Source organism: Protomyctophum bolini (genome assembly GCF_963924005.1).
Source record: "Protomyctophum bolini genome assembly, chromosome: 7".
Taxonomy (NCBI): Eukaryota; Metazoa; Chordata; class Actinopteri; order Myctophiformes; family Myctophidae; genus Protomyctophum; species Protomyctophum bolini.
Window position 1 is genome coordinate 41,298,590 of NC_137868.1, and position 17,922 is coordinate 41,316,511.

General features: G+C 43.9%; 1 protein-coding gene across 3 annotated transcripts in view; it reads left to right on the forward strand.

The window, feature by feature from the left end:
- The window catches only part of tax1bp1b (Tax1 (human T-cell leukemia virus type I) binding protein 1b), a 46,525-nt gene that overhangs the window by 20,379 nt on the left and 8,224 nt on the right, over nt 1-17,922 (forward strand). For all 3 annotated transcript variants that reach the window (XR_013964439.1, XM_080769108.1, XM_080769109.1), the window contains exons 4-14: nt 591-784; nt 1,762-1,920; nt 4,989-5,137; nt 5,713-5,803; nt 8,698-8,883; nt 9,384-9,653; nt 11,903-12,091; nt 13,455-13,527; nt 14,658-14,776; nt 16,092-16,217; nt 17,428-17,514. Coding sequence is in view for 2 of the 3 variants with exons in the window: in XM_080769108.1 (XP_080625234.1) it covers nt 591-784; nt 1,762-1,920; nt 4,989-5,137; nt 5,713-5,803; nt 8,698-8,883; nt 9,384-9,653; nt 11,903-12,091; nt 13,455-13,527; nt 14,658-14,776; nt 16,092-16,217; nt 17,428-17,514 (1,643 nt within the window). In the remaining variant the exon portion in view is untranslated. The remainder of the gene's footprint in view (nt 1-590; nt 785-1,761; nt 1,921-4,988; nt 5,138-5,712; nt 5,804-8,697; nt 8,884-9,383; nt 9,654-11,902; nt 12,092-13,454; nt 13,528-14,657; nt 14,777-16,091; nt 16,218-17,427; nt 17,515-17,922) is intronic.

The window sequence follows — 17,922 nt, forward strand, 5'->3', positions numbered from 1 at the left end:
TATCGTTTCTGGCTAGGAGGTATATCGCGAGATTTGGCTGCCAGACAGGAAACGGTGGGAAGTCTCACGATACGTTCAGAAAGGTACTTTGTGCTCTTTAGATACCATACCTCTATATAATTACAGTGTACACATCGGAAAGCAACACAGCAGACGATAATTTTTTTATATGTCTTCTGTTATTTTCCAGAAGCGATTACTTTACAAAAAGTTTCAGCTATTCAGAAATAGTGTTTGTTCATGAGCTGGTCACTGAGCTCTCATTGGCTCTAGTGCATTCTGCCGAACTTCTGGGTGTAGTTTGGCTCTCATGAAAGTGTCATGGCGCAGCTCAGTCATGTGACCATGTCCTTTCCTTCTCTAAGCTTCCTTGTCTGCAACCAAGGATTTATTTTTATTGGCAAAAAGGTCAATTGCCTTCCGTCTGTTAGAAAAGTACTGTATTTGAAGGCCCTAATAAAAGATACCGGTTCCGTCCGGAATCTATTGTCTCCCGTCTTTCCACGGAATAATAGAAAATGCTCGATACGCCTGATTGATAAGGTAAGCCCCGCTATCAATGAACACTAACGAGCTCCATTCCTAACCAGGATACTACGTGCCCAACGACGACGGGGAGTTCTACCAGTTCTGCTACGTGACGCACAAGGGCGAGATCCGCGGCGCCAGCACGCCCTTCCAGTTCCGCGCCGGCAGCCCAGGCTGCGACGACGAACTGCTGACCATCGAGGATGAGTGCAACTCGGACATCCTGGTGGTCACCACCAAGGCCGGCTTCCTGGAGGTATTAAACGCACAGACAGACAGACAGGGCTGGGGTCAAGTTTGAAGACGGAGAGGGCCACCATAGTTCCACACTCACTCCAGAGGGCCACCATAGTTCCACACTCACTCCAGAGGGCCACTATAGTTCCACACTCACTCCAGAGGGCCACTATAGTTCCACACTCACTCCAGAGGACCACTATAGTTCCACACTCACTCCAGAGGGCCACTATAGTTCCACACTCACTCCTGAGAGCCACCATAGTTCCACACTCACTCCAGAGGGCCACCATAGTTCCACACTCACTCCAGAGGGCCACTATAGTTCCACACTCACTCCTGAGAGCCACCATAGTTCCACACTCACTCCAGAGGGCCACTATATTGTTCCACACTCACTCCAGAGGGCCACCATAGTTCCACACTCACTCCAGAGGGCCACCATAGTTACACACTCACTCTAGAGTTGCTCTACATTACATATCACTGTCACATAAAAAATTGCAGATCGACCGGCCCAAAAGGTGGACACTGTAAATGTCCCCACGATTGTCTCAATAGAAGGGCCATTATGTTGTATAAACGTACTCTGCCATAAAGTTTGGACAAAACAAAAATGTATTCATTTAAACAAAGTTTGACTCAACGGACAAAACATTTTGGGTAGGGAACCCCTTTTGGTATTAGCATTAGGCTATGCTTTAGCTATTGAAAAATAGCAGATGTAGGACTGCTATTTTTTTTTAATCGAAGAACGACTGTCATTTTCAAACAGACATTTTTAGAATCTGATCTCAGGTCAAAATGGGTTAACATGGTGGTGAATTGAACCACGCTGAATGAGGAATGAACTACGTACCATCTAATTACAACAATCTTTCTTTCTCTTTCTTTCTCTTTCTCTCTCTCTCTTTCTTTCTCTCTTAACTTGCTCTCTTTCTCTCTCTCTCTCTCTCTCTCTCTCTCTCTCTCCTCCTCTTTCCTTCCCCCTCGCAGCAGAAGATGGAGGAGGCCATGCGAGAGAAGGAGGAGCTGGTGAAGAACATGGCCGTGCTCCAGCAGGAGAAGGAGCAGCTGGAGGAGGAGAGGGAGCGCCTGCAGAAGGAGTGTGAGCAGGAGAAGGAGACCTGCGCCCAGCTGAGGAGAGAGAACCAAGTGAGGACCGCCGCCATGAGTCCCATTCCGTATATGTATGCGCTGTTATAACCCAATTGAAGACCTGAGACCAGATTCTACAAAATGTCTCCTGAATCATGACGGTTTTCTGAAAAACCCTATGTTTCTGTATCAGTGGTTCTCATGTCAAGGACCCCCAGAAGTATATGTGATTGGCCGCGAACCCCAATCTCAAAATATGTTGTTCCAGGGATCCCCCAGAAACAAAGATTTGAGTTAAAAACGTTCTCTCTAAAAGAATATATATTCAAAGATTTGCGCCACATTTTCACAACCTTTCAAAAATAGATCTACAAAGCTTGTAGCGTGGCACTCGGTGCTGCGCTATGAGCTTGTAGATCTGCTATTTTTCAATAGCTAAAGTATAACGGAAGGGGTTCACTTCCTGAATGGGTTAATTGCACTCCTGAAAGTGTAACAGGGTCCATGTTATTTAGTTTACATGTTTTTGGAGTTGCATGTTGCACAGGAGTATTTAGCTTTGGAGGGGGATGGGGGGGTATGGTGGTGGTGGGGGGGGGGGGGGGGGGGTCTGGGGTCTGCCCAGAGGAAATGCTTTAGCTTCTAAACACGGTGTAACTGTCCCAAACGTTTTTTTCCTGTTTTCCCCAAAGCTTTTTTTTTGCAGCTCTGTTTCCCTGAAATTACATGCCTTTAACCTATACTTAACACTACGGTATATAGCTGGTGACGGGTGCCAGAACGTATAGCAGCATACCGTAGTATGTACCAAGAAAATAACAATTGCCTGTATTATTATTATTATTATTATTATTAGTTGTCTGATGAATTTCAAAAACGGCCCCACGAGCTGTAGATCTATCAGCTCACAATGCATTGCAATGCTCGTAAATATATATATTAATATATATTTACGTTATTAATAACATAATTTGAAAAGACTAAAATAAAAGGGGGGAAAGGGGTGTCGCCTTATAGCTTTTAACCACTTTAACCAATTATTTAAAAACTTTAGCTGTTGAAAAATGAGCAGATCTACAAGCCCAGAATGATCTACAATCTCCAGCTTGTAGATCATTCTGGGGGTTCCTTTTTATTGACATGAAATCGTCTGAGAACCAGCGATATTGAAACATAGGGGGGTTTTTCCAGACATTTTTAGTAGAATCTGTTCTCAGGTCTCAATGGGGCTCTTTTGGTCCGAGCTACAGAGCTCCTATCTGGGCCTCGCAGTCTCTCAGCACCCCCTAGTGTGGGCTTTAACCCATTTTAGGCGTGAACCCCTTTTGGTGGTAGCACTACGCTATGCTTTAGCTATTTAAAAATAGCAGATCTACAAGCTCATAACGCGCCACCGAGTGGCGCGCTATTTTTAAAAAATCGAAGAACGACTGACATAGAAACATAGCTTTTTCAGAAAACTGTCATTTTCAAACAGACATTTTTAGAAACTGACCTCAGGTCAGAATGGGTTATAACTCCCATCCCTTCATCTTCTCCACATTGGTAGACCGCAGGCCGGTCCAAACGTCTGTACTACGCACCCAAAGAGATAAATCAGACCTCGACACAGTTATGAATCTGTCCCCATTATCAGAGTTATTATTATTATTAATTTTTTTTATGTTAAGCAAATCCTTTTTAAAAGCAGCGTCTACTAATTTCTACAACCGTTACTTCACGTACCATAAATCTTCCTTCGGGGCATTTAAAACCAGCTTTTGAGATGAAAACATGATTACAGATTTTTTTTTGCGGCTGTTAATTTTATGACTACACTTTTATACGGAGTTTTTATGTGGTGCGAGAAAAATGATTCCAAAATTCCCCCCATAAACATACAGTAGAGAAATCCATCCCTCCGTTGCTTGCAATGCTAGCTGCCATGAAAGACTCCGAATGCGCTTCTGTTTTTACTTTGAACCCATTTAAAAAATGTCTTCTAAATCCTGACAGTTTTCTGAAATACCTCATGTTTCTGTATCAGTGGTGCTCAATATTTCATGTCAAGGACCCCAAAAGTTATATGTATTTGGCCACCGACCCCCATCTGAAAATACCAGCAGAAGCAAAGATTTGAGTTAAAACGTTCGCTGTGAAAGAATAGATATTCTAGATATATATTCTAATATTTGCGCCACATTTTCACGAAAAGCAGACCTACAAGCTCAAAGCTATGAGCTTGTAGATCTGCTATTTTTCAATAGCTAAATTATAACATAATGTTTAAAACACCAAAAGGGGTTCACACCCAAAATGGGTTAAATTGCATATTGTCGCTGTCAGGTCGGAAACCTTGTATGTAGGGCCGTCACAGTTCGAAATTTAAGTTGACAATTAATTGCGATTAATTTAATTGTGTTTTTGTTTTGCATTGAACATTGGAATGTTAACAATTTGTATTTCTGTTTGCCTTTCGCAATCACAAATTGCACAGGGCAGATATGACAAATAACTTGAATATACAAAGAAATCCCCGACACATTTGATAATTACAAAAACTCTTTCCAAAACATTTACATAATAGCAAAACTAGTTGTCGTGTTGTAAATAGCTTACACGTAAGCCTGTAGATCTGCTTATTCTGCTATTTTGTTTTTAAAGTTTGAAGATGTTTGGACATTATGCAAAAATAATTGTGATTATGTCAAATTATTGTGATTAGGCGATTATGTAATAATTGTGACAGACCTAAAAAGTAAAAACATGTCGTTGCATTTGACGAAATGGGTTTTTCAACCCTTTTCATGTCAAGACCCATGATTTATTCTGCATTTGAGCCACGGACCACCATTTGATGACATTCAGCCAATATGCTTCGGCGGTGTTTGTTTTTGATCGTTTTAAAAGGTTGCTCTTTTAAATGCCTTCGAGACATTTTAAAATATTTTCTTTTTTACATGACATAGCATATATTTGCCACGCCCAATTTCACAGGCTAGATATAAACATTTTGGGGCTGGCTGCGGTTTTGGAACATGATGTGCATTTTTCCCAAAATAACAAGCAGTGGGCTTTCCAAGTGCCCTAGACTAGTCTCTCTCCTCCATTGATTTCCAATGGTCTGTCTGTCTGTCTGTCTTTAGGAGGTGCAGAGCTCGGCCCAGGCCCTCCAGGAGGAGAGGGAGGAGGTGAAGAGGAGGCTGGAGGAGGCCACGGCCAGGGTGCTCCAGCTGGAGGAGGACCTGATGGGAGTCACCCAGAAGGGCCTGCAGAAGGAGACGGAGTTGGACGGGTGAGTCCATACTCCATAGGAGTGTTGATTTCGTCGACCTAACGAAAAATGTTCGGCGACTAACTTTATGCACTGACGAAAACTAAATGAAAACTTAAGCTATGATGACTAAAACTATCAACGAATACAAACTAGACTAACGTGTTAGGAAGGGACTATCCAGTACAAGTCATTTTACACTTGGTTGCATGCTGAAAATAGCCGATCTACAAGCGCGTCAGCAAGTGTAAAATCAGTCATTACGGCGGCATCGAGGCCCGCCGAAATACATTTCAGTCGACTAAATCAACTGTAGATTTAGACTAAAATATAAGACTAAAATTTTAATTTGCTGTCAAAATCAACACTGGTTGATAGGAGTCACCCAGAAGGGTCTACAGAAGAAGACAATGCACAATAAAATCCCTTAGTGTCACTTTAACCCATTTAGACCTGAGGCCAATGTCTTCTAAACAGTTTTGTGGAAAAGACCCCCCAAAATGATATGTATTTGGCCGCAGACTTACTTTAGAACTCTTTTGCGGGGGGCGCAATTAGAAGACCGTAAAAGTAAAACTCTGACGTGTTTCCCCCAGACTGAAGGACAGGGTGAAGAAGCTGACAGTGGAGAAGGAAGCCCTGGAGTCCCATCTGAAGAACGAGAGAGATGAGAAGGAGCTCTATAAGGTATAAACATACAGTATGCACTAACCTCACACACTGAAGTTTATTGTAGAGATTCTCAACCTTATTTTAATTTTCAAGGGACACCCAGTTTGATAACACATGCCCCCCGATTGATGGCGATCCTTATCTCTGTTGCCCCAATCTACACTGACTGACATCAGCTGTGTTCATTTAAAGGATCATTTCAGACTAGAAGGTTTTCTTACCTTTTATTTGTAGTTGTTGCGTCTCCTCCAAAGAGTTCCAGGTGTTATTTTGTGCAAAAACACATTATTGGCTATTTCCCCTATACCATAAGCCCTCATTGGAGGCAGTGTTGGGGTTTTAATGCTAATTATCTTGTTTCCATCGGGATAAGTAGTAAAGTGTGATACTATGGATACTATTTACATTATGAGGAGAGGATATATACAAAAAAATAAAGATTTTTGAGCGATGGAAATAAGCGAATTAGCACTAAAACTCAACGCCCCATTGAGGGCTTACGGTAGGGGAAGTAGTCATTAATGCATTTTAGCACAAAATAACACCTGGTAAGAAAGCCTTCTAGTCCGAAATTCTCCTTTAACTCTGAGAGCGTACATTATGGACCCAAATAAGCATCCATTTGGTTCCATGTGTATGCCCTCTGAGTTACAGACCTGTAACTCCATGGTGGGTTAACTTCACACCATTAGATATAAAAAAAAAAAAGTGATGCCTCACTGGCCGCTGCAGTTCATTGGAGCGACGTGTCTCCAATGAAGGCAGGAAGTCAAGCACTGAAGGCACGCTGTGTCGCTGCCCAAGTGACGTCACTCATGCGACTCCTCCATGTCTCTCGCTGTCACTCAAGTGACTACTGGCCAATCACAGCGCGTCTTTTCCGGGACTTACGTCAAGCTTGTCCGCTCATGCTTCGCATGGAATCTCGGGGAAAATTACGTCTTCAATTTTCACACGCGTCCCAGAGCCGGAAGAGTCTATACCTTTTCATGTCTATGGAACGGGCAGACGCAAAGACAAATGGGACTATCATTTGGAGCAGCCACATTGCCAGCATCATTGCGTCTTTGCGTCGTCACGTCGCTGTCTTCCATTGACAATGAATGGTAGACTGCGGCGTTGCGTCTGCCCGTGTGAACGCAACGCAACGTAAGGGTCCATTTAGTTCCTAGCCATTCCGTCATTTTGCTGGGGACCCCCCTGGGACCTGCTCAAGGATACCTGGGCGGGGGGATGTTGCGAACCAGTGATTTATTGCACACACGTCAAATAAAGTGATTCAGAAAAAAAACTGTCCCAGACCTTCCTTCCTTTCCAACGTCGGAAATCGTTAACATTTCCAAATATGTGAACATCTCATGCTTCTGTTCTTGTTTTTCACTTTCTCCTGTGGTCATTATGAGGCATAGTTTGGCTTAATATACACCCAGACTATGTAGTTAGTCTAAAACAGGGCATGACTTTATTCTGCCTTGTTCTTCTTACTGGTGTTTTTGTGGCTCTTTGTTGTGGCGCGCAACTTGGGAGTGGTGCGTAGTACCGTCGCCAAGGGAACCGGGCTGATTTAGCTCACTGCGACCGTAGCTGCACTGGGGGAAACTTTACAGGCTCACCTCACTCTCCGTTTTGTAATTAACGTCACGCGACATTTACTTTGAATTGTGTCGTTTGGTACATCTCATGCAGAGTTGTTCAGACTACGCGACTGTAGCGTGATTTCTTGCCTCCCCCCGCCACCCGGCAACAGTTTATTGGGGACATCGCTCCGATATGAGCCTCCAGATAATAAGATAACTGTTCTTTCTTTTCAAAATCCTTCTATTCAAGTTTTTAAATGGAAGCCCAGGGTCGAGCATAAATAATGGCATTTAAGTCACAAGTCATGGGAAGAATTAACAGGAGAATCAAGTAAGAGTATAGCCTTCAGCAGTGTTGCCAACTTAGCGGATTTGTCGTCATATTTAGCTTCTTTCCAGACCCCCCTAGCGACTGAATTAGTGAAAAGCTTCTGGCGAGAAATCTAGCTTTTTTCCCCTGGTGAATTGGGGACAAATCGTGTTGACAGGCGCCAGATATGCGCCAGAGATAAAATCTTTTTTTTTTTTTTCTCAGCCTCAAATCCGCGAAATTGGCAAAACTAAAAGTGGTCGGCGCGTCTGGTCTGGCTCACAGGTCACAGCAGGCTCAGTGGCTTCCTCGGCTCGGTTATGTGCACACTGCACAGACTGTCTACCAGTGATTCCTCCTTTCTTGCTCTGCCTAGGCGAGTGCGCTCCGGTGCGGTATTTCCGAACGCGCCCCTCGAGCTCGACAGAGCAAGAAAGGAGGAAGCACTGGCAGCTCAGTTTAGTCTGCTAGTAAAAATAAAATACACACTCGGATGCATAAAGTATTAACCTTCTAATTCCTGTATGGATCGGAACAAAATAGCGTTCTAAACATTAGTTGAATTGAGGTATGTTTTTTTTTAATATTACAATGAGTTTAAACGATGTGTTATCAAATGAAGAGATGATACAAACTAAGTGCACATAAATGACAAATGTTTTTCTGGGCTGGCTACATATTTTCGTTGCTAGGGGCGCCTAAAAGTCGCTAGGGACGCAAAAAAGTCGCTAGGGGCGGCGCGCGCTACGCGCGCGCATATCCCACCCTTAGCGACTTTTAGCGACTTTTCGAGGAGCCACTAGCTACTTCCGTTACTGGAGAGTTGGCAACACTGGCCTTCAGTACTAGTGCAATCATTTATACAAGTGTGTGTGTGTGTGTGTGTGTGTGTGGACTGTTCAAAGACTCTTAATATCACTGCGTAGTTATTAGTCTGGAACTTTGGTGTTGGAAGAGCGAATGAATGTTTTCAATGGAAGGTCCTCACAAGTGTGTGTGTGTGTGTGTGTGCGTGTGTACAGATTCACCTGAAGAACCGTGAGCTGGAGAACACGAAGCTGAGCGCGGAGCTGCAGATGCTGAAGTCGGTGGACGTGAACAAGGAGAACACCATCGCCCAGTTCAAGGAGGAGGTGGCTCGTCTGCAGGCCTGCCTCGCCGACAAGGACAAGCAGAACAGAGAGATCCTGGCCAAGGTCTCCCCTCTGGTAACGGCAATACTCCTCTTACCAAGGTCTCCCCTCTGGTAACGGCAATACTCCTCTTACCTAGGTCACCACTTCTGCATTAAAGGCGTAGTGAAATGAAAAAAATACGTTTTTCACACTTTTAGACCATATCCGTGGTCTAAAAGGTATGAGCATACCTAACAATGGATGTCAAAGAAATGGGCAAATTCTTATTTCTGTGTGTTTTTATATCAAAAGTCCATAGATTTTTTGTTTTAATTACTTCCTGAAAACGAAAACGTTTCGATTATCGATGTGTATCTCTACACGTGATCACGCATGATCACGTGTAGAGATACACATCGATAATCGAAATTTTAAAATTTCTCGGAAGCAAAGATTTGAGTTAAAAAACGTTCGCTCTGAAAGAATATGTTCACGATTCTTCAAAAATAGCTACATTATAACGATGTTTAAAACACCAACATGGGTTAAGTGTAGAAGCACACGCCTCATTCTGCTCCCCCTCCCCCCCACAGGGCGACGTGAAGGCCCTGAGGGAGCAGCTCCGTCAGAGGGAGGAGCAGCTGCACGCCACGCAGACGCAGTCGGCCATGCTGTCGGCGGAGCTCCGCGACGCCTCGAGCGCGCGCGACCGCAGCATGTCGGAGCTGTACCGCATGCGCCTGGAGGCGGACGCGCTGCGCGCGGCCAAGGCCGAGGCCGCCGCGCAGTGCCAGCGCCTGGTGGAGCAGCGCCTGGCGGAGCAGGGCCGGGCCGAGGCCGCCGTGAAGCAGAGAGAGGCCATGGTGAGTCGAGGGAGAGATATACTTTTTAAAAAAACATTTTTTAAAGGAGAATTCCATACTAGAAGGCTTTTTCTTACCTTTATTTGTAGTTGTTACGTCCCCCACCACCAAAGAGGTCCAGGTGTTATTTTGTGCAAAAGTTAGCATTATTGGCTATTTCCCCCTAATATAAGCCCTCAATGGGGGTTGGGTTTTTTGTGCTAATTCACTTATTTCCATCGACATAAGTAGTAAAGTGTGTCGCTTGGGATACTATTTACATTATGAGGATATATATAAAAAAATAGATTTTTGAGCGATGGAAATAAGCGAATTAGCACAACACCCCATAGCCCCATTCAATTCAATGCAATTCATTGAGGGCTTATGGTAGGGGAAATAGCCAATAATGCGCTTTTGCACAAAATAACACCTGGACCTCTTTGGTGGGGACGTAACAACTACAAATTAGGGATGCCACCGAATAATCGATTTTTCGATTATGTGTTGCCGTCCCCAAAATCGATTTTAATATTTCATAATTTTTTTTTTTTTTTAATAGTTAAAATATAGGCTAATAAGTAATGCTGCATGATATATCGAACATGTACCTTCATCAGAGTGGAGAATATAAGTATAAATCAAGTTGAGCAAAGCCACTCTGATCTGCCCCTCTATCTAACAGACACAGTTAACGATCGCTTGTTAAGTGCCTGCCAGACAGACAATCAGATGAAATGAAGGCAGGTGTAGACTAGAGTGTAGACTAGTGAACTGAACATGTTCTCTTTATATCAAGTAATACATACCAGCCCCTTATGAAACTACTTCTCCCCAAATCCAAATGGATTTCATTTTCCATCCTGAATGGCACTGAGAAGATCTCCACAAAGGTTTACTCATCAAAACTGATTATAAAACTGTAACCATCAAAGCATGCACTCAACATTTGGGGCGCGTTCGGAAATGCGCACCGGGAATGTGGTCAGTTTGTTGAGTGTGGTGGGCGGTGACGTCACAGAGTGCGTTCAGTGTGCCTTATTTACGAACGACCAGTTACAACCAAACACACCTTCCTGTAGGGGGCGTGCACGTTTGTGATTGTTTTGATCCTACGCCTGCACTAAAACTCGAGTCTCTGCAGCCAACGAGAAACGCAGCACAAGTACAACTTCACAAGCAAGTAGCCTAGCCTACTGTAGAAGAGCAACATGGCAGAAGCGATGGCTACAGTTGTTTCTCTGTTGGCAAGTTCAGCCGTTGTTGTTGTTGCAATAGTGGACAGCGACGAGGATGACGGCGAAGTTGAGAATGTATAAAGTAGGCACTATAGCCTTGGGCTAATCACAGCGCTGCCCACTGACTGTGTGCGTTCTGTACCTAGGTACAGAACGCCACCTGGGAGCGCTAGAGACACAGCTGTGACGTAAGCACACCATTCACACCGAGCAACCCTACCCTGAGGGTAGGGTTGCTCAGTGCGTGCACTCAGCACACCCGGTGCGCAGCGCACTGGATTTTCGAACGACAACGCACTGAGTGCACTGAATAAACGAACGACAAGAGAGCACACCAGTGCGTTCAGGGCGCATTTCCGAACGCGCCCATAATGGTTATGTGACCATGGCATGTGCATAATATAAAATCTTAGAAGTTTTATCTGATATTGATTAAAAAATTAAAAAAAACAAAAAATAAAACTTTTTTTTTTTTTTTTTTTTTGAGGGGAGGGGGTGTGGGGGGGGGGGGTCGATTAATCGATTATTAATCGCCAGAGCTTTAGAATATTCGATTGGGCAAATGGTCACCATGTGGCATCCCTACTACAAATAAAGGTAGGAAAGCCTTCTAGTATGGAATTCTCCTTTAAGCCTGATGTCGAGGAAAAAAAAGGTCTTCTAAATCCTGACAGTTTTCTGAAATACCTCGTGTTTCTGTATCGGTGGTGCTCAATATTTCATGTCAAAGGACCACAAGAATTATATGTAATTGGCCGCCGACCCACGTCTGAAAATATGTTGTTCCGGGAACCCCTCAGAAGCAAATATTTGAGTAAAAAAAACGTTCGCTCTGAAAGAAAATATATTCAAAGATTTACTCATTTTCACGATTCTTCAAAAATAGCCGAGTGGCGCGCTACAAGCTTGTATAGGTCTGCTATTTTTGAAAAATCGTGAAAAAATATTTATTTCAGAAAACTGGAGGATTTAGAAGATTTTTTTTCAGGCCAAAATGTGTTATTAAAATCACCCCCGTTGCGTTGTCTCCAGGCCAGGGCAGAGGAGGACGAGGAGGACGAAGGAGTGCCTGCCGCTGTGGCCGTGGTGGTGGCGGAGATGCAGCGGGAGGTGGAGGACCTGAAGCTCCGGCTGCACATGGCGGCCGAACACTACAAGGACAAGTACAAGGAGTGCCAGAGGCTGCAGAGGCAGGTGCTGCGCTTCTCTGAGCCGCCGGGGGTGAGTCCATTTAATCTGTCTTCTATAGCTGCACACACACACCCATTCAGGAGGTCAATTAAAAAAAAGGCTTCTAAATCCTAAAATAAATCTGAAAAACCTCATGTTTCTATGTCAGCGGTGCTCAACCTTTTTCATGTCAAGGACCCCCCAGAATTATCTCTATTGGACCACAGACCCCCCCATCTCAAAATATGTCGTTCCAGGGACCCCCCCCCCAGAAGCAAATATTTGAGTTAAAAATGTTCGCTCTGAAATATATATTCAATGATTTGCGCCACATTTTAATTTAATTTTTCAAAAATAGCAGACCTACAAGCTCGTATGAGCTTGTAGATCTGCTATTTTTCAATAGCTACATTATACCATAATGTTTAAAACACCAAAAGGGCCAAAATGGGTTAACAACCCATTCAGGACTGGGAAGGATGGGAACCCCTTTTGGTGGGTTTTTTTTTGTATATTTTTTATCCCACGATTTTGCAACCCATTTTTTTCCACCCAGTGTCAATTATCTATCTAATGTAATCCTGGGCGCTACACTTCCTCTGCCAACCTGGGGGGGGGGGGGGGGGCAGCGGACTGATCTCATGCTTCCTTCTATGCATGAGGAGTCCAAGCTGCTTCTTTTCACCTGACAGGGGGGGAGTTTCCCTGAGCCAGACGTAGCGAGTGGAAGGAACACGTTTTTCTGACCAGTTCCTTTCCCCTCCATCAGGCACCCCGGCTGGCCAGGGGGAGGTAGTTTAGAGACCAGGATTACTGCATGTTTTTTGTGAGGGTACCTACCCTAGGGGACACGGGGAGAACATGCAAACTCCACACAGAAAGGCCCTTTCGCCAACCCCCGCCTCGGGTATGGGCACTGATGATGCGAGGGAGGGGACACGCCCCCAGCGCCCACAGCGGGAATCGAACACAGGACCTTCTAGCTGTGAGGCGACAGCACTACCGACTGTGCCACCCACCGTGCCCCTCTCGGAAACCCCTTTTGGTGTTTTAAGCATTATGTTTTACTTTAGCTATTGAAAAATAGCAGATCTACAAGCTCATGTGACGCGCTACGAGCTTTTAGGTCTGCTATTTTTGATAAATCGTGAAAACGTGCAATTGTTTTTAACATATATTCTTTCACAGCAATTTTTTTTTAACACAAATATGAGAACTACTGATATAGAAACGATATTCACTCCAAACGACTCGATCAGCTATTTACCCTAAATCAGATAATATGGCCTTTTGTCAGCGTATGTAGCAAAAACATTAAATGTATATAAAGCACATGGACGAACCCAGTCGACCCTGCTGGCCTGCACATCACTAACGAGACGTAATTGTGCTCGTGTTCCTGCTTTTATTTTAGGAGCAGAAGAAGTACTCTGCAGCTGAAGCCATAACCGTCCCTGCCTCTGGGAGTCCAGACACTTCCGTACCAGGTACCTCCATCTAAACACAACAGTGTGTGTGTGTGTGTGTTGTCGTCCCCCCCCTTGTGACGCACTGCACAGCCCTGCCTCAGTACTAAATAGGGCATTCACTTCTAGTCATTTTTACTAGTTGCCTAGTTTACTAGTCGACTAGTTGTTTAACTAGTTGGGCTGTTTTCAGCGCCACCTGGTGGTCACCAGTTAAGGCTCTGAGTGCCAATTCTCCCATTATAAAGAGAGAAAGAATTTGTAATTCTATTATGCATGTAAATGTGCATGTCATCACCTGTACACCTTTTTTTTTTTTTATTCCCAAGGGGATACGTCTTTACGCCCGTGGCATCCATTACTTAACCCTCTAGCACCCAGAGTTGCTTTTTAGCAACAAATTTAATTTAATTAATTACTAAATTATTTTTTTTTTTTTCTGTTCTTTTTTCACCTAAATGTCATCAGTGATGTTCATTGCAATGCCAATTCAATGCCATTAGTCATGATATTTGCATATAAATACCCCCCACAGAGGCTGAAATTCACACAAATAAAAAATGTTTGGACTCTGTGCAATTTAACATTTTTTAACCTAAAACTTTTGACCTTTACCCTAATAAAAGTAGGTAAAATAATTGTAATATATGTTTTTTTGTGATCATTAGAATGTCTAGAACATGTTTTATTCATTATTGTGAAAGATATCCCCCAAATGTAAATTATTAATTTATTATATTATTATATAATTATTATATAATTATTATAAATTTTTCATCAAACTTTATTTTTTTATTTTTTTTAACATCTTTTTTAGTGTCAGTGCTAGTAGTACAAAGTAGTAGTAAGGTTGAAATCTATTTTTTGCAAGTAGAAATTAATGCGGGTGTTAGAGGGTTAATAGGCAATTAGACGTCTTGACGTTTTTGGCTACTAAACAGTTTTAACTACCTATTATGTATATATATATAATTTTTTTGGGAAATAAATATTTGTACATTAAAAAAACTAGTACCAACTAGTCGACTAGTAGATTTACTAGTCGACTAGTGGATTTACTAGTCAACTAGTTGCTTAATGCCCTAGTACTAAATGACTCTCGTGTGTGTGTGTGTGTGTGTGTGTGTGTGTCTGCCTCTGTCTCTCTGCAGGCAGCCCTGGCGCGGCTGAGCCCATGCTGGAGGCTCTCATTCAGGAGAAGCTCAAAGGCATTAGCAGGGAGGCGGCCGACAGGAGCGACAAGTACAGGAAATGCAAACAGATGCTCAGCGTAAGCATTCCTACCGTTTGGGTTTAACCCGTTAACCCATTCTGACCTGAGATCAGATTCATACCAGGTTTCCACTGGACACACACACTGGTCTGATTAACCCATTCTGACCTGAGATCAGATTCTAAAAAATGTCAGTCGTTCTTCGATTTTTCAAAAATAGCAGACCTACAAGCTCGTAGCGCGCCACTCGGTGGCGCGCTATGAGCTTGTAGATCTGCTATTTTTCAATAGCTAAAGCATAACATGATGCTGAACACCAAAACGGGTTCCCGGTCAGAATGGGTTAAGACCAAACTGATGTTTATATGTCAGTATAGTTCTGCGTCAGTAGTTTTTCTCCCGGGGGTCCGTGACATGATATGGTTTTGAGTATGTAGAAACATAGGGGTTTTTCCAGAAAACTGTCAGGGTTTTTTCCAATCCAATCCACTTTATTTATAAAGCACATTTTTATACAACAAGGTTGAAACAAAGTGCTGTACACAAATAAATACTAGAATATCAAGAAAAAAGCAACAACAACAGTACATAAACAGGGCAACATAAGGACACAATGCAGTGGAAGCAGCAACTCTTAATCAGTATGTTCAAATGCCAAGGAGTACAAGTGAGTTCTCAGACGTGATTTAAACACAGACAAGGATTGAGAAGCTCTGACATGAGTTGGAAGTTCATTCCACAGTGTGACTGGGTGCTACAACAGAAAATGACCTATTCCCCCGGGATTTCAGCTTTGATTTAGGGATCTTGAGAAGCGACTGGTCAGTCGACCTCAGGGCCCTTGTCGATACTTTAGGAGCTACAAGTTCCGAAATATAGACTGGTGCCAAGTTGCCAACCCATTTACAGCCTTAAAAGCAAACATTAAAATCTTAAACTGGATCCTGTAGCGCACAGGAAGCCAGTGTAGGGAGGCAAGAGCGTTAGCATACGGCAAGCGAAAAGCGAAATGCCAAAAAAAAAAATAGGAATAATTCTGAATATTCTTATCTCGCCCTGTGTCGTTTGGACGTCGCTAGGACGTCCACAGACGTCGACGGCACCTCTCGGTTCCAATCCTTATGACGTTTCAGGACTTGATATGTACTAAATGTGTTAAGAAGCGAGCGGACATTTGTAGAATCTGGTCTCTGTTCTTAACACCAAACTGATGTTTCTATGTCAGTAGTTCTCATACTTTTTCTCGGGGGTTCCTTGACATGAAATAGTTTTGAGTATGTAGAAACATAAGGGTTTTTCTAGAAAACTGTTTTTTAGAAGACATTATTTGTAGAATCTGGTCTCCGTTCCTGATGCTTGAATCCATGTGCAGGAGGAGAAGGAGAGGAGCTGCATGTTTGCAGACGAGCTGGCCAAGATGGAGGTGAAACTGAGGGAGCAGATGAAGATCAACGACGCGCTGAAGATGCAGCTGGCTGCCGAGGAGGACCGCTACAAGGTCTGTTGTCCACTGGGTCCCTTCCTAACATTTTAGTCTGGTTTTTATTTAAGCAATATTACCCGAGAGGGTGAGGTTTAACGTGATTATTGCCACGACAGTGATGCGGTAAGGAAAGAGACGAAGTCGACTTCCGCAAGCATCACTGAAGTGGCAATAATCACGTTAAACCACACCCTCGAGTGTAATATTGCAATTCTAATAACGGTTACCCTTAAAACTAAGAAAATCGCTGAAAAAGAAAATATTTGTAATGACAGATGTAGTCACTACGACCACAAATGTCCCAAGAAACTAGAATTCAGCTGCTCTGTTTTCCCAGAGCGCTAGCCACCGAGTTTGCTAGCGCTCTGGGAAAACAGAGCAGCTGAATTCTTTGTTTTGATTAGGTGCACTGGTGCTGGTTTGAGCCACGGCTAGAAGCCGTTTCAACCAATCTGATTGCTTCCTCGAAACGCCCTGTTGTAGAATTGTCAGTATATTTAATCTTAGTTTTAGTCATCATAGCTTAGTTTTCATTTAGTTTCCATGTAGTTTTCGTCGGTGGAAAAAAAGGTAGTCGACGAAAAAGTTTCGTCTCGGTTTTATTCGACACTGTGGTCAACCCGTCTTCATTTGGCTTGGGGACACAACAGTCAGTACTACAGGGAGACAGTCTGGGGTTCTTCATGGCTGTGTGTGTGTGTGTGTGTGGCTGCTCTAGCTCAGCGACTCCTCCAGCCCTTTGATGCCATCTGTCCAGCCCGACCACAATCCCATTCTGACAGCGTTGTTTATGGGCCAGCCTGCTCGGAGAAGACCCTTTTTTACTGCTGTTTATGTGAGGCCGCGGAGACAGTCGAGGCCGAGCTCCGGAGGAATCCACGACGCCAGCCAGCCAGCGCTCGGCTCGGGACGGCCGGATATTTGCTCAGCGCCTGGGGGGGGGGGGGGGGGGATTCAAACAGGTTGTTTTGCTTTGAGCTCTACTGTACATATATTAGGCCTCGACCGAGACGGAAGCCTTTGACAGCCACGATCAATTAACGTGACGCGTTGAAGGACCCGGAGTACTTCTGGGTTTCCGCTCTTTGAGCTGTGGGAGCCACGTCAGTTCTTGCACGTAACGTGACACTGACACTAACCTCTTCCTCTCTTTCTCTGTGTGTGTGTGTGTGTGTGTGTGTGTGTGTGTGTCTGTGTGTGTCTATGTGTGTGTGCGGGGCTGCAGAGCCAGGTGGCAGAGAAGGGACGAGAAGTGAAGGAACTCAAGGATTCAATCACAGTCCTGATGAAGGAGAAGGAAAAACTGGAGGGGGTTAGTGACGGCTTTCATTTTCTTCTTTATAGACTTCTCTCACCCCAAAAAAGAAAAGAAAAAAGCTGCCACTTTTTTTTTCTCCCCCCCCCCCCCCCCCCCCTTTCCCAATCTGGTCTGGCGTTTTAAAATGTCTCTCTAATTGGAGAAGCTAAGTAAATGAGTTTCCGATTTTCCATTCAATTACTCCGGACCACAGCAAGGTCCGCGTCAGGCCCCAGAACCCCACAACTCCGGAGGCAGCCACTGCTGCAGCTCAGAGGAGAGCAAAAAAAAAATGACCCAATTTGAGGTTTTAGACTGTAAATAAAATTGGCGCCTGCAATACAAACGTCAAATAAAAACCCTTGAGCCTCCCGTCTCTTTGAAAACAAGAGGAGTTTCTTTTTTCGACGAAGGCGCTAATTA